Raw genomic sequence first — 15981 nt, 5'->3', positions numbered from 1 at the left:
GTTTATCATCTTGGCTCAGGATATTGTTCGTGGGTGGCCGGACCATTGCCATCCCGCTCGAGTCGAGCTCAACCGCACCTTTTGGAGGACACTTGTGTACCTTGGATCCTTGCCATCTCTGTGGGAACTTTCCGACACTTCTTGGGGAAACTTCTTGGTCAGCCTTGTATCCATCTCGTCCTCGCGTCTCACCATCAGCCGTGCAAGGCTCGACTTGCGCGGCAGACGTGCGTTGAAGCGATTCCGACCGACCAGGCTAGAGATGACACAAATTCACAAATGTATTCTGGCCACCACGGTGCCGCACTTCAACCGTGCGCGCTGTACTTCTTGTGGCCGATTGCTGTCGTCGTCGCGCGCTGCTTCCGTTCGTCTGCGCTGCAACACCAGCTCGCAGTGGAATAATACGTCACCTAATGACGAGCTGGATTTTGAGTGTCCCGCGCTGTGCTGCATGAGCCAATGCTGCCTCGGCTCGCTCCAGCGGGTACACGCCATGAATATACTTCTGCACGTCGATCTTGCGGTCGCGTAGCAATCGCAGTGCCCATGGTATAGGCCCGCACCGGGAGCCAACCACTCGTAGTCGCTTGCTCTGCACCGCTTGAATGTCCACTGACGACCTCTTCGCCGAGCACGTCGACTTCATAACCACGGTGCCTCTCTCGCGCACCAGTTTGAGTGCCAACGCAATGCCGCCGGGAGTTCCTGTGCTCTCGACGCACACGTCGAACGGTGCTGTCTCACTCACGATCCGGTCCGCGAGCGCTGCCATCTCGGCGTCCTCTCCACTGTCGAGCGTGTAGACGGTGTTCACAAAGTGTTTGGCCAGCGCCAACTTCTCGCGGTGCTTTCCCACGAGAGTGACGGACTTGGCAGCGCCAGTGGCATGCAGCACCTCGGCTACCATGAGACCGAGCTTGCCATCTCCGAGCACGACGACGTGATCCGACGGCTCAATGACCTGCTGTTCGAGAATGCGGCACGCGGCAGCCAGTGGCTCAGCAAAGACGGCGTGCGAATCCACAACTCCGTCAGGGACCTCGTAGAGATTCGCCAGTGGCAGCGTAATGAACTCCGCAAAGGCCCCATCTTTCCGCACGATGCCGAGGCAAGACCGGTTCGGACAGTGATTGCGACGCATGACCTCCTCTCGAGTCAATGAGTCGCCGCTGTGATTGCGCTTTAGGCTGCAGCGCGCGCAGGTAGCACAATTTGATGCATCACAAGGAATGTTAATCTCGCCCACGACGCGCTTGCCAATCCATATCCGCTGTGTCTGCTCATCGTTTGCGTACTGCGCTCCGAGCTTTCGAACAATGCCCACGAACTCGTGCCCGAGCGCACCCTTGAAACCCGGCTTGTAATTGTCGATCATCTGGAGGTCCGTCCCGCAAATACCTGCTCGTAGCACCTCAATCAGGGCCTCATCTGGTGCTGGCGTCGGCACCGCGAGATCGTTCATCAGCTGCGGAGCGAGGCCGTTGCCTTGCAGACACAGACCCTTCATAAAGCGCGGCTCGGCAGCACCAGACCCACCGGCACCCAAATCAATGGAACGACTGGTTGTCGAGTTATCTGCTTTCCCAAGATTTGACCCCAACATACTGAGCTTGTGGAGCTGCTGCGGCTGTACAGTCACTTGGGGCATTTTGAACTTGGGGTTCACGAGCGCCAAGAACTCGAGAAAGAGTTGGCTCTGCAGTGCCTTCATCGGGATCACATCGGAGCGAAGCCAGCCCACGAAGGCGTCATTGTGCCTCGACTCGGCCGGCAGCGAGGACGCCGCCGCATTGCTGCTGCCATTGTCCACACCTTCCGACGACATCTTGCAACGCTTCATGGCCCCGCCAGACGGTCCATGAGGGACATACGTTTCCTTGAGCCGTACCACGGGCTGGTCGCTGGTCGTCGTCGTCCAGCTCGCGATCTCCGGGTCGTTCTTCATGGCTTGGCTCTTCATCGCCGGTGGGGACTCCGACTTCCTGTTGCCCATGACGGGGCTGTCCACGCGGAAGACCTGCGGGTGGTGGCGGAACAGGTGCCTCTTGAGACTATACACCCTGTTGCCCATGGTCACCTGGCACAGCGTGCACACCACGTGCGCCTTCTCCGTCGTAGCACCAGCACCAGCACCTGCATTTGTAGTCCCTGTTGCCGCTCCAGGGCTCGACGCCGCCACCAGCGGCGCCACAAAAAAGTCCCGCGGGCTGGCGAAAGCCTGCGTGGCCAGGAACGCTGCCGGAATGTTCGAGGACGACGGCGGCGCGACAACCTTTGGCGGCTCCTGCATCTCCACGTCGACCTCGATCTTCTCCGGTTTTATGGTCACGTCGGCCATCGCCGAGGTGGCGGCCCAGAAGCTGTCGTCGCTGGCCGTGGGCGTGGGCGGCGAGCTGATGAGGTTGGCGATGCTCATCTGCTTGCTGGGCGCGCGCACGGCCCAGGCCGCGTCCTCCACGCCGCTGCTGTCGCCCTCCACGTCCTCGTTGAGGATGCTGCGCCGCTTGCGCTGCAGCTGCAGCTGCAGCTCGTGCTCGTGGCCGTGCGCCACCCCAACCGTCGCCAGCTTGCGCTTCTTGTCCAGCGCCAAGCGCAGCGAGCCGCCCGGGGGCGACGCGACGCTGCTGTCGCTCGAGCTGCGCCTGCTGCCGGAGCTGCCGCTGCCCAAGGGCGAAGCCATCGCCATTGTGGGCAGGCAAGTGGCTGCGCGTCCTCTTGGGGATCTTGCACTCTGCTTCAGGAGCTGTTGACTGCAAAAAAGGCAACTCCCTGATATGGCTACACTCAGGTCGTCTCAGTGTACATGTACCAAAGCCACGGTACATTTCAAACTACCTGCAATATAGAATATTAATTTGGGATACTACGAGAAGGAATACTCGAATTTCGACTTCCGAGCACGACCAGCAGTGTACACTGTACAGCGTACCGGGGACGTTAGTTAGCATGGCCGACCGAGCGCCGCCGCGCCACTTCCTGATCCTGAACAATGTGCAGAAGAACAAGAACATCAAGAACATGCTGGTGAGCGCCTCGGCCTTCGGCGTGCAGGAGGTGTTCGTGGTGGGGCAGAAGAAGTTCGACCTGCAGGAGCAGGAACCGTTCCTGCGCTCGCTGCGCTGCCGGGTCACGCGCCTGGCCACGCTCAAGGACTGCCGCGCGCACTGCGTGGAGCGCGGCATCCGCGTCGTGGGCGTGGAGATCATGCACGACGCCAAGAGCATCGCCGATCAGCCGTTCACGGGCGACACGGCCTTCATTATGGGCAACGAGGTGGGTAGACTATTTATTGACTGGCAGGAAAGAGAGGTCCTACTGATTAACTGATGGAGTGTTGAGTGGTGCAGGGCAGCGGCATGAACTCGGCGCAGGTGGCGATCTGCGACGACTTTGTGTACATCCCGCAGTACGGCGGCGGTACCGCCTCGCTCAACGTGACGGTTGCGGCCTCCATCATTTTGCAGAGTTTCGCGCTGTGGGCGAAGTTACCGGTTGCAGAGGGCCAAGTGCAAAGTGCAGCTACGGAGTGAAGTTATACAACTTAACTATGGTTGACGAGATGCGCACGATCACATTCATTACTGGTGTTGGGGCTTATACTGGACAAAGCTCACTGATTGACTGGACTGGGGTGATTTCTTGCTTGCTGGCGACCTTTACTTTTTCGTAAAGCTCAGTAATAGTTGTTGCCGTGTTTCTTGTGGCCGCAGTGGCGAATCTTACCGCGATCGTGCTTGCAGCCGACAAAGCCATAGTTGTCGCCGTAGCCATAGGGCTGGCCGCCATAGCTATAGCTGTAGGGCTGGTCGGACCCGTACGCGTAGGCATAGTTGTAGGCGCTGGGGTTATAGCCGTAGTAGCCTCCGCTATAGCCGTAGCCGAAATCGTTGCCATACTTGCCGTAGCCGTACACGTTGAAGTCGTTGCCATAGCTCGGGTACCACCCGCCATACCCATATCCATAGCCATAGTCATCGTAGCCCTCGCCGTAGTCATCGTCGTGGTCACCGCAGCCCTCATCCTTCTTATCGTGGCGCTCTTGGTTTTCGTATCCTTCGTGCGCGTCGGTAGACTCCGTGCTGCTTTCGACGGGCTTCGACTCGGCCGGAGCTGGCGTCAGCTTTGGGTCGTCAGCCTTCACGACAGTTTGGGTCAAGGCCGCGACCACGCACACAGCAACACCGAACTTCGACATCTTCATGACTGGAGCTATTGGTTGAGAAGGTTGTGTTGCAAACGACTTGCTTGGTTGCTGGATTATTGGGGAATGGGAAAGCCCAAGTACACGTAGCTTCACCATGGCGTTTTTTTTTTCATGGCTTCTGACTTGGCATTGACACAGAAGATTGGAAGTGGCTTGCTCTCACTCAAAGTTGAGAGGAATGCGATCTGAAACGTCAAGCGTTGGTTGAAATGTCGTGTAGCGTAGAATGAAAGAAAGATGTCAACGTCGGTGCCGTCACTTCGCACCAGAACCTTGTTCGGTTTTTAGGCACCAGTACAGTGATCCGAATTGTGAAAACGTGGTGAGCGAGGCGGATGTACCCTACGGAGATTCATACGACAGAGCATTTGCCAACAACGCAACAAGATACGTGTACAAGGGGCCAAAGCTGCCAATGAGTGCTGTCACTGTGTACGAAGACAGCTCGTGCTCCCTACGCCCCGTGGAACTTACCGTGGAACAAGGCTTCGTGTGTGCGGCTGATCAAGACTAATCGAGCCAAAACTGCCGGTCTGACGGCAGTTCACACTACCCTGTGTCGAGCCGTACGAGAGAGTACAACGCACTCGCAGCCTCTGTAATTGGTGACGACACACCGTATGTACAGTAGTGGTGGAAGAGTTTTTGAACGACTACTGCGGCAGCACCCCAGACACGGCAACCGCGTACGTCATGGATAATATCTGCCATACAAACCCAGACGACACAGCGCGCTTTCATACAGTATTAACGCGCGATCATCACGACGTATGCTGACGCGAATTGCGAATCGGTTCAGAGCAGTATGGATTTCACAATACGCTCGGCGACGTGTCTTCCGCAGCGGAAATGTGGTGATGGGTATATCAATGGTTGTGCGAAGCGGTTCTCCGTTGGTGGGTTGAAGGGATCGGCATCGTCAGGGCTAATGACAGCTTATGCACTTTGACGGGTGTTCCATTGCAGATTATCGCGTTCCGCGACTGAGTCTGCGAGGCTACTGCGATGGATATCAAAGGGTGTAATGATTGCTCAGGCAATTGGTTTTACTTCAGAGGCCCTTGTGTTATCGACTACACAGGGTTTGGGACATCGAAGTTCGGCGATGAGCCCATTTGCTCATGGAAATATACGTCGAAGGAACGAATTGCGGGACTCGCCACTATCGTTGCGTACAGATCCGACAATAGTTGTCACCCTTGTGTTATCGACGACGGCTACTACAAAGTTTGGCTGAGTGAGGGCAACTCCGTGACGCTTGCCAGATTTTCAAATGGCTGGTGTCGTGACTCTGACTCTCGGACCAACACCACGGTTGGAAGTTCCTACGTCAACACCGGTGCGTGTTACAACGGAATCTTCAGATTTTACGCAAATTTGGCCGCGCTATCAGTACCTCCATCCATTCATGCATGTGCTGAATCATTGAGGGCATCGGTAGTCATCACGACAGCTTGATAATGCTCGCGTAGTGAATACATCTTCTCCATTTTCATTGAAACACTTGTTTCAATTTGTGTAAGCAGCTACATGCAGACAACGCTATACAACAGAAACATCATCTCACTTTAATTCGTGCTTCCACAGCACAGAAGCCTGCTTACATCTCCTTCGCCATGTACTCCTCGTAGCTCAGACCGAACAACCGCTGCACGTCGCGCTGGATGTCGCTCTTCGACACCTTCCAGCCCGTCACGAACAGCTTCTCGTACATGTCCACCAGCACCTCGCCAATGATGTCGCGCGAATGGCTCCACTTGTAGATGAGCTGGTCCAGCACGCGCGCGTCCGAGTGCTGGCTCGTGAACGCCGTGCCCAGGATCTCGATGCGCATGCGCGTCAGCTCCTCGATGATTGACGGGTTGTTGCAGTACCACCAGCAGCCGTACAGGTGTAGGTTGCGGAACTTGTTGGCCGTCACCGTCACCTCGTGCTGGTTCACGCGCGACAGGAACGTGGCCAGGAACTTCACCTTGGGGAAGTTGCGGCACAGCTTGATCAGGATGTCCACGTCGCTCGGCTTCACGCCGTCGCCGGCCACGCCCAGGCGAGCATTGATGGGACGCACGCTGTCGAACTTGAGCGCGATCGGCAGCTTCTTCTCCTCGGCCAGAGGCAGAAGCACCTGCAGCAGCAGCTCCGCGCCGTTCGGCAGCTCGCCGGCGCTAGACGCAGGCGCGTTCTCGTCCGGGTACTCAAACGAAATGGGCACGCTCGACATGAAGTACTCGGGCTTCATGATGTCGATCCACTTCTCCAGCAGCGTGCGCACGCCCGCCAAAGTATGCGGCAGCTTGAACACATCCAGCGTGGGGGCGATGGACGCCCAGTCGCCCAGCAAGATCTGGTCCACGCGCAGCGCCGAGCGGAAGTACTTGCGCGACCACGCGGGCGGCGGCGTGTTGGTGGCCGGGTCGCCCAGCCAGTGGCGGGCCTCCTCGGGCTCGAACGGGATGTTGGTCATCACGGCGTACTTGAGCCCCGACAGGCGGAACACCGTGTCCACGTACTCCTCGGGGTCCTGCTGCTTGAACCACTCCTGGATGGCGCGCAGGTCGCGCTTCGCCACGAGGTGGTCCAGGCCCAGCAAGTGCAGCGTCGTCAGCACGCCGCGGCACGCCTCCGACACCGGAGACCGGTCCACGAACAGGTGCTGCCAGATGAGCCCGGCCTGCTGCTCCTTCGGGTACGTGTTGAACTCCTCCACCTGCATGGGCGCCGTCTGCAGGAACTCGGCCACCAGGTAGTGATACGTCAGCAGCTCGTTCACGCCCCACAGCATCAGCTTGCCGTGGCTCGGGGGGAACAGGTGCGTGTGCACGTCGATGATCTGCACGCTGCCGACGGTCTCTCGCACGAACGTCGCCACCTCTTCCTTGGTGCCGAGGTACTCGCTGGTCTGGTGGTTGCGCAGCACGTCCTCCAGCGTCTCGAGCGCGGTCTGTTTGCCGGACACGAGGCGTTGGTAGAGTGCGGCGACATCGGCGGCGAACGAGGCGTAGGCGTCGTTGGTGAGGTCGAAGCCCTTGACGGAGCTGAGCACGCTGGCAACGGCCACGCCGACACCGCTAGAGACCTCGGACGAGGACTCGGCGCGAGCAGATTTGGGGAAGTCGTAGCTGCTGCTCTTGGTCGCTTCAAGCACCTGCTGGCTGGCGCGCCAGAGCAGTCGAGACACACGACCATTCTCGCCGTCGTCGAACTCGTACTTGCCCGTGGAGAGGTTGGCGGTCAGTCCGGTGTCGTAGCTCCATGTCTTCTCCGTGAGCGAGTAGATCGGCGCGTCGATCTTGATGGGGTCCATCTGACCAACGAAAATCGTCGGGGCGTCGCGCTTCGAGTCGGCCTGCCACGGTGTGAGGAATCGCAGTGCAACAGCAGTAGCGAAGGCCATGAACTTGCTCGGGTAGTAGTTCTTGTCGTTGGCGATGTTGGTGTTCACCGAGTTCAGGAGGCGCACGTAGACCCGCAGGAGCGCGTTCTGAGAGACCCAGAAGTTGTCGAGGCCGAAGTGCGGGTGCTTCATGCGCACCAGCCACTCGGCGTAGAACGTGCGAGCCTCCGCCTCAGCCACGCCGCCAGCAACCAGAGCTGGCAGGATGTCCTTTTCGAACAGCGCGTCCAGGTATTCGCTGATGATCGGGAACTTCTGGAACTGGTTCGCCGTGCGCTGACGCGACAGCGCCAGCAAGTACACCATGGCCGAGTTTACCGCGTTGCCCAGGGAGAACTTGAGCAGGTAGTCCTTGGCGATCTCCGACTTGTCCGTGCGCACGTGGACACCAGGGATTTTACGCAGCCTGTCGGCGTCCAGAGCTCCACGAAGGTCCTCGATCGCGATGGCCTTGGCCGGCAGGGGCTCCGTGAGAGGCACCAGCGAGTTTCCAGCGCGGTGGTTCGTGATGCGGTCCACCATTGTATTGTGGAAGTGCACCTTGGCGTCCAGGTAGGCCCGGAACGCGGCGGCGTCTCCTTCCTTAACCCAGTCCAGCTCGAGCACGAGCTTCTTGATGTGGTCGCCGTTGTTGGGGAAGTTGTCCGTGTTGATGATGGAGAGCTCGTTGTCTACAGGCCAAAGGGTAACGTCAGATCGTGCACATTGAAGTGTAGTGAGCAGCTAGCCAGCTAGATACCTGGGATAGCCTGGAAGGCGTGCTGCAAGAACTCCGCCAGGTCCTTGATCACTTGGGTGTCCGACTGCAGCCCCGCTTCCGTGACGCCGAAGCCCACGTACTTGAGCTGCGGCAGCTTGGCCGGCAGCTCCAGGAAGGCCGCGCGGCCCTCCGACACGCCCAGAGACCCCACCGCTGCTCGTCACAACGCACACAACCACAGCAGCACAGTCAGTCCCATAACTTCATCAACTGCAACGTGCATGGTGCACTGCGTACCTTCCAGCTCGAGGACGGTCGTGTTCACGCGTCCCTCCGCGTCGATGGTGTCCACCTCGTACTTGCCCTTCGCAGCCGAACAGGCCGAGGCGAAGCTCGTGCCGCGGGTCTGCGCCACCACGACGCCCGAGTCAAGAGCGCGGAGCACTGGCACCAGCACGGCGCGCTAAAGCGAAGACCAAGACACAATCAATACGCAGCCGTCAGCACCACGAGGGTCTCTGGGATGTTGTCATTGTGGTTCCGCGTACCATGAAGCGGCCGCTGCCGATGCAGACGGCGCGCGTGTTGCTGGCGAAGGTCGGGCCCTGGAGCGGCGTGAACATACTGTCGCTCTCTGCTGCGGATGCGATCTACGGTGACGATCCGGAAGTGATCGCGAACGTGGGGACGCCACGTACGCTGCGGAGCCCCTGCAAACATGATCGCCGTCTGCGACGTGTGACGAGTGTCAAAGCGCTGGCTGCAGTTTGAAGCAGATGATCGCCGCGCAAGCAGGTGTGAACGTGTTGTGGATGGGGTGCTTCGTATCCTTTGATTCGCCGCTTCTGCACGCGAGAGGTGGGCGCTCGACGCAAAAGCGAGAGACCGCCGCGCGGTGGTTGCACTGCAGTCGGCGACAGAATGGAGCATCCGTCACTGCAGGTGCATTAACTCGCCCCGCAGCCAGCGATGGCGAGACGCTCGCCCAACTTCCATCACTCATCAGCATCTAAGGTTGAAGCCCACCCTGCAGCCGGCGCTCTGTGCGCGCGGACGCAAGCAAATCGCGCAGCATCTTAGTTTAACACCCGGCCAAGTACGTCAGCGCCATACGAGGAGTATGTACATACACTCATACCCCTCATTCTAGCCAACTTCAAACGAATAAGAAATTCAAGGTTTCCAAGAGTAGTTCTATCTAATTCCATATCCTTCGCATCAGATTTATCAGGGTATCCAATCTGACCGTCAAACGTACCTTAATTAAAACACGGCACAAAACGATCCTTGCTCGTGGTTGAAGCTCGCCGTCATTCCGCATTTTGCGCGCTAGACCGCAGACCTCGAGAAGACACACACACACACACACGCACAGCTCTCTACGATGTTCCAGCCGCTGCGGAGCCAGGCCTCCTTCCCGGACAACGCGGACGCCATCTGCATCGGCAGCGGCCGCTTCCTGGTGCGCCTCGCTCCGTCCTAACGCCCCTGTTCCTCCCTTCTAACGCCTCCTTTCTGTCTCTTTCTCTCCATCGCCAGCGCTGCGTGTTGGTGCCGACGCTGCGTGCAGCCGGCAGCGCCGTGGTCGTGGCCCAGACGCGCGGCACGAGCTTCGCGGCCGCCTGTGCGCGGGCCGAGGGCACGTACGAGGTGGACACCATCCAGCCGGACGGCGGCGTGCAGACGGAGAGCGTCCAGGTGGACGCCGTGGGGTCTCTGGGCGACGCCGAGGGACGCAAGGCCTTCATGCAGCTGCCCGCCAAGCTGCCCAAGCTCAAGTTCATTGGCTTCGGCGTCACGGAGAGCGGCATCGTCAGCGGCGGCCCCGCCATCGTGGACCTCACGGAGCTGCTGTTCCACAGCTTCCAGGCGCGGCCCGACGCCGTCATCTCGGTCGTCAACACGGACAACTTGCCCAGGAACGGAGACGCCATCAAGGAGCTGGTGCTGGAGACCCAGTGGGGAGGCCAACCGGCCGATTTGGCCCCGTTCCACGCCTACGTGGAGAGCAAGGTTCACTTCCACAACACCATGGTGGATCGCCTCACGTCGCACCGCGCGGGCGACGCGCTGGTGCCGCTGACCGAGCCCTGGCCCTCCAAGACGCTGGTGATTGAGGACCTTCACGGAGTGCTGGATGCCAAGGTGCTGGGCGCGCTGCCCGGCGTGCACATCCGCACGACGGCGGGCCAGCTGGAGCAAGATCACCTGCTCAAGCTCAGCATCGCCAACGCGGTGCACACCGCCATGGTGTATCTGCTGGCGCTCACGCGTGCCAAGACCACGTGCGAAGTGTTGAAGTTCCCGGAGATCCGCCAGTTTCTTGATCTGCTCTTCGCTAAGGACATCGCTCCGTCGCTGGTGGCGCGCGGAGTCAGCAATGAGGAGGCGCAGCGCTCGTATGACGAGTGGATGGCACGCGTGGAGCACAAGCACTTCGGGCTGGACAACTTCTGGGTCGGCCAGAACGCGATGCTCAAGTATGGTGTCAGGCTCTTCAGCAGTGTCGAGGCCAACGTGACCCACGATGCAACCTACCGTCCTAGCGTGTTCATGGCGTTCGCTACAGCTGTCATCCTGCGCTACTTGACGCCGACGCAAGCGGACTCCCGGAAGGAATCCGGCAGTGGCTCCGACATTTTCGTTGGTGCCCTGGACTCGATCAAAGACCGCACACCGATTTACTCGACAAAGGAAAAGACATGGGTCTACGCCAACGGCTTGACCGCAAATCTTTCCACTGGCAAGTACGAGTTCCTGGACGGGGAGCAGGGTAAAACCACCAAGCTTCTTTGGCAGACCTGCCAAAATGTTTTTGGTGCGAGCAAGAGCAGCAGCTACGACTTCCCCAAATCTGCTCGCGCCGAGTCCTCGTCCGAGGTCTCTAGCGGTGTCGGCGTGGCCGTTGCCAGCGTGCTCAGCTCCGTCAAGGGCTTCGACCTCACCAACGACGCCTACGCCTCGTTCGCCGCCGATGTCGCCGCACTCTACCAACGCCTCGTGTCCGGCAAACAGACCGCGCTCGAGACGCTGGAGGACGTGCTGCGCAACCACCAGACCAGCGAGTACCTCGGCACCAAGGAAGAGGTGGCGACGTTCGTGCGAGAGACCGTCGGCAGCGTGCAGATCATCGACGTGCACACGCACCTGTTCCCCCCGAGCCACGGCAAGCTGATGCTGTGGGGCGTGAACGAGCTGCTGACGTATCACTACCTGGTGGCCGAGTTCCTGCAGACGGCGCCCATGCAGGTGGAGGAGTTCAACACGTACCCGAAGGAGCAGCAGGCCGGGCTCATCTGGCAGCACCTGTTCGTGGACCGGTCTCCGGTGTCGGAGGCGTGCCGCGGCGTGCTGACGACGCTGCACTTGCTGGGCCTGGACCACCTCGTGGCGAAGCGCGACCTGCGCGCCATCCAGGAGTGGTTCAAGCAGCAGGACCCCGAGGAGTACGTGGACACGGTGTTCCGCCTGTCGGGGCTCAAGTACGCCGTGATGACCAACATCCCGTTCGAGCCCGAGGAGGCCCGCCACTGGCTGGGCGACCCGGCCACCAACACGCCGCCGCCCGCGTGGTCGCGCAAGTACTTCCGCTCGGCGCTGCGCGTGGACCAGATCTTGCTGGGCGACTGGGCGTCCATCGCCCCCACGCTGGATGTGTTCAAGCTGCCGCATACTTTGGCGGGCGTGCGCACGCTGCTGGAGAAGTGGATCGACATCATGAAGCCCGAGTACTTCATGTCGAGCGTGCCCATTTCGTTTGAGTACCCGGACGAGAACGCGCCTGCGTCTAGCGCCGGCGAGCTGCCGAACGGCGCGGAGCTGCTGCTGCAGGTGCTTCTGCCTCTGGCCGAGGAGAAGAAGCTGCCGATCGCGCTCAAGTTCGACAGCGTGCGTCCCATCAATGCTCGCCTGGGCGTGGCCGGCGACGGCGTGAAGCCGAGCGACGTGGACATCCTGATCAAGCTGTGCCGCAACTTCCCCAAGGTGAAGTTCCTGGCCACGTTCCTGTCGCGCGTGAACCAGCACGAGGTGACGGTGACGGCCAACAAGTTCCGCAACCTACACCTGTACGGCTGCTGGTGGTACTGCAACAACCCGTCGATCATCGAGGAGCTGACGCGCATGCGCATCGAGATCCTGGGCACGGCGTTCACGAGCCAGCACTCGGACGCGCGCGTGCTGGACCAGCTCATCTACAAGTGGAGCCATTCGCGCGACATCATTGGCGAGGTGCTGGTGGACATGTACGAGAAGCTGTTCGTGACGGGCTGGAAGGTGTCGAAGAGCGACATCCAGCGCGACGTGCAGCGGTTGTTCGGTCTGAGCTACGAGGAGTACATGGCGAAGGAGATGTAAGCAGGCTTCTGTGCTGTGGAAGCACGAATTAAAGTGAGATGATGTTTCTGTTGTATAGCGTTGTCTGCACGTAGCTGCTTACACAAATTGAAACAAGTGTTTCAATGAAAATGGAGAAGATGTATTCACTACGCGAGCATTATCAAGCTGTCGCCACTATATCGTTGCGTACAGATCCGACAATAGTTGTCACCCTTGTGCTATCGACGACGGCTACTACAAAGTTTGGCTGAGTGAGGACAACTCCGTGACGCTTGCCAGAATTTCAAATGGCTGGTGTCGTGACTCTGACTCTCGGACCAACACCACGGTTGGAAGTTCCTACGTCAACACCGGTGCGTGTTACAACGGAATCTTCAGATTTTACGCAAATTTGGCCGCGCTATCAGTACCTCCAACCATTCATGTATGTGCCGAATCATTGAGGGCATCGATAGTAATCATGAGTACCGCAATTCGTTCCTTCGACGTATATTTCCATGAGCAAATAGGGCGCATCGCCGAACTTCGATGCTGCAAACAATGGCCTCTGTAGTAAAACCAATTGTCTGAGCAATCATTACACCCTTTGATATCCATCGCAGTAGCCTCGCAGACTGAGTCGCGGAACGCGATAATCTGCAATGGAACACCCGTACAAGAACGTTAAACTACCACTAGCCCTGACGATGCCGATCCCTTCAACCCACCAACGGAGAACCGCTTCGCACAACCATTGATATACCCATCACCACATTTCCGCTGCGGAAGACACGTCGCCGAGCGTATTGTGAAATCCATACTGCTCTGAACCGATTCGCAATTCGCGTCAGCATACGTCGTGATGATCGCGCGTTAATACTGCAAGAAAGCGCGCTGTGTCGTCTGGGTTTGTATGGCAGATATTATCCATGACGTACGCGGTTGCCGTGTCTGGGGTGCTGCCGCAGTAGTCGTTCAAAAACTCTTCCACCACTACTGTACATACGGTGTGTCGTCACCAAATACAGAGATTGCGAGTGCGTTGTACTCTCTCGTACGGCTCGACACAGAGTAGTGTGAACTGCCGTCAGACCGGCAGTTTTGGCTCGATTAGTCTTGATCAGCCGCACACACAAAGCCTTGTTCCATGGTAAGTTTCACGGGTCACTGGGAGCACGAGGTCAGCGAAGATTTTGGAGACCGACCTTAACTCATCGTGGAGGAATGCGATCCAAGCGCCTGATAGTGCGTAGACGGCAATGGCGTGCTAAATGTCAGTGCGTACCTACTTGACGAGAAGTGTAAAGACGGCGCCGCGAGCACGAAGATCACGCTTGGGCGCTTCCTCACGATCAACGAGGACAGTGATCCGAATTGTGAAAACGTGGTGAGCGAGGCGAATGCACGGAGATTCATACGACAGAGCATGTATCAACAACGCAACAAGATACGTGTACAAGGGGCCAAAGCCGCCAATGAGTGCTGTCGCTGTGTACGAAGACAGCTACCCACTGATGTCCCAGCTCGAGTACATGTAGTACCCGTAGTTTTGGTGTGTAACTAATAGCGGACTTTGTCGCCAAATTCACCACACGATCATAATGGCATGCCTGCGCGTCCTTGCGCTCCCTCGTTATGACAACACTACTGGCGGGCTGCGAGTACGAATTGTACACAATGAGAACGGCTTGGTTGCCCACACTGGATATTTCAGATCGCATTCCTCTCAACTTTGAGTGAGAGCAAGCCACGTCTAATCTCCTGTGTCAATGCCAAACCCGTCGACGGGTCGTCTCGTAAGTCGTCCGCTAGCCGTCCCGTAAGTCGTCCCGTAATACCGAATTTGAGATTTCCTACAGCAGACATAACTCCTAAAGCACACCCCTCACTAGCCAATCATGTTCAGCGGTGCGTCCACCTCACCACTCGAGATCTCCTAAATGACAGCATGTAATGCAACAGAACCGAGCCAAAACAGCCAGCTATTTTGCAAAGAGCGAGCAGAATGCCGAGATCCTCCGAAAAAGTAGCAGATTTACTCGTGGTTTATGCAGCGTGACTTCATAGCAAAGCAAAGTAGTCGGGGACAGCCTCCCATTTTAATGCTCGTACAATGAGGGCGAGAGCTACATGCCGGAGGCTGGGAAACATCTCGTCCGCTGGACCAACTCTACGTAGCGAAGGGAGTGACAGTGCTTGCAAACGTATCGGTTGACTGCGACATCGATACACAACGAGGAAGAAGCCTAACTACATGAGTACACGTGCATTCATTATATTAATAGGACTGTTCTTGTGCAGTGTACCTGTACATCTCGTGTACAAATGCAACGCGACAACTTCAATGTTCCTGGGGTATCATTCGGTACTGTAGGCATCGTAAATTACCACGCAATTATAAATTACGTGCTCCGTAATAATTACGAAACCAGTAGTGTATGTAACGCAGTGCGAGTCGTCTAACAACCCGGATGAAGACACCCAATACTCAGACGATGATGACACTACATCAGCAGTAGACGTGGTGAAGGAGTCGAAAGAATATCAATAATCAACGTTCAGACTAGAGGTTAGTCAAAGAAGTACATACAAGATTGAGAAGGCATCTAACTTGTATGTACGGCTTTTGACATTTTGCAGATGCTAATCACGTCGACGCGCCCGTAGATCTACGAACTTACGGGACGTTCGAGTACAATGCAGAGAATGATGATATGGATGATTAGAATGATGCACCTGAGGACGACTTCACTGAGCTCGACGTGGAGCTACCCGTGCCGTTAGAGCTTCGGTTTGACGACAATCTTGTTGCAGCAGTTGGTGGGATGGAAAATATTGGGTCGGGTAATCACGCAAGGGCGAGACCAGTGCTTGCAGTGACGTCTTGCAGCTCAAGGTAAACTCTCCAACCCTCTTCCGGCGACTCAGAAGAGCTCCGACGATTCCAATTGCCGCCGAGATCCCACCGAAGGCTGGGAACAGGCGCCGTTAACAGGTAAGTATCGTGTCGCTGGCGAGTTGGCACCCGCAATTAGTGTACTGAGACGCCACGTGCTTGACGTAGACTGTCGAGGAGTCATCATCACCGGTCTATTTAGAGTAATGTGCGCCTGTCCCACAGAAACAATCATACATGGAACAAAAGAAAACTAGTTTCAGTGAGCTACCGAATTTAGGCCTGACCTTCAGTGTATGTACGGTCCAATTATGTGAATATTTGGTGATCCGCATAGAGTCAGTTTGAGTGTGTTGGGTTGGCGTTTAGGCATGGAAGAATAAAGTACCTTAGCGAAGGGGAGGTGCCTGAGTTTTCCAAATTTTAGTGAGCGCACAGTTTCGAACTGACTGGCATTCATCGATCCT

General features: G+C 57.6%; 4 protein-coding genes across 4 annotated transcripts; 2 read left to right on the top strand and 2 right to left on the bottom strand.

The window, feature by feature from the left end:
- Window positions 1–409: 409 nt before the first annotated feature.
- Window positions 410–2689, bottom strand: IUM83_03026 (alcohol dehydrogenase; the record flags this gene model as incomplete). Its single annotated transcript, XM_067926995.1, has 1 exon — window positions 410–2689. The coding sequence occupies one exon, from the start codon at window positions 2687–2689 to the stop codon at window positions 410–412; it is 2280 nt and encodes a 759-aa protein (XP_067784003.1).
- A 260-nt stretch (window positions 2690–2949) lies between these two features.
- On the top strand, window positions 2950–3533 carry IUM83_03025 (family trna rrna methyltransferase-like; the record flags this gene model as incomplete). Its single annotated transcript, XM_067926994.1, has 2 exons — window positions 2950–3276; window positions 3351–3533. 2 exons carry the CDS (start codon window positions 2950–2952, stop codon window positions 3531–3533), a joined length of 510 nt encoding a protein of 169 aa, XP_067784243.1.
- A 2274-nt stretch (window positions 3534–5807) lies between these two features.
- Window positions 5808–8924, bottom strand: IUM83_03024 (Mannitol 2-dehydrogenase; the record flags this gene model as incomplete). The annotated part of the gene is made up of 4 exons (XM_067926993.1): window positions 5808–8272; window positions 8341–8514; window positions 8599–8764; window positions 8850–8924. 4 exons carry the CDS (start codon window positions 8922–8924, stop codon window positions 5808–5810), a joined length of 2880 nt encoding a protein of 959 aa, XP_067784201.1.
- Window positions 8925–9685: 761 nt separating this feature from the next.
- IUM83_03023 (Mannitol 2-dehydrogenase) lies at window positions 9686–12657 on the top strand (the record flags this gene model as incomplete). Its single annotated transcript, XM_067926992.1, has 2 exons — window positions 9686–9763; window positions 9841–12657. The coding sequence occupies 2 exons, from the start codon at window positions 9686–9688 to the stop codon at window positions 12655–12657; spliced, it is 2895 nt and encodes a 964-aa protein (XP_067784205.1).
- Between the last annotated feature and the right edge of the window lie 3324 nt (window positions 12658–15981).

The sequence above is a fragment of the Phytophthora cinnamomi genome (genome assembly GCF_018691715.1).
Source record: "Phytophthora cinnamomi strain GKB4 chromosome Unknown Contig92, whole genome shotgun sequence".
In the NCBI taxonomy this organism is placed as follows: Eukaryota; Oomycota; class Peronosporomycetes; order Peronosporales; family Peronosporaceae; genus Phytophthora; species Phytophthora cinnamomi.
Note: the sequence above shows the minus strand (reverse complement) of the source record. Positions and strands in the feature narration are given on the sequence as shown.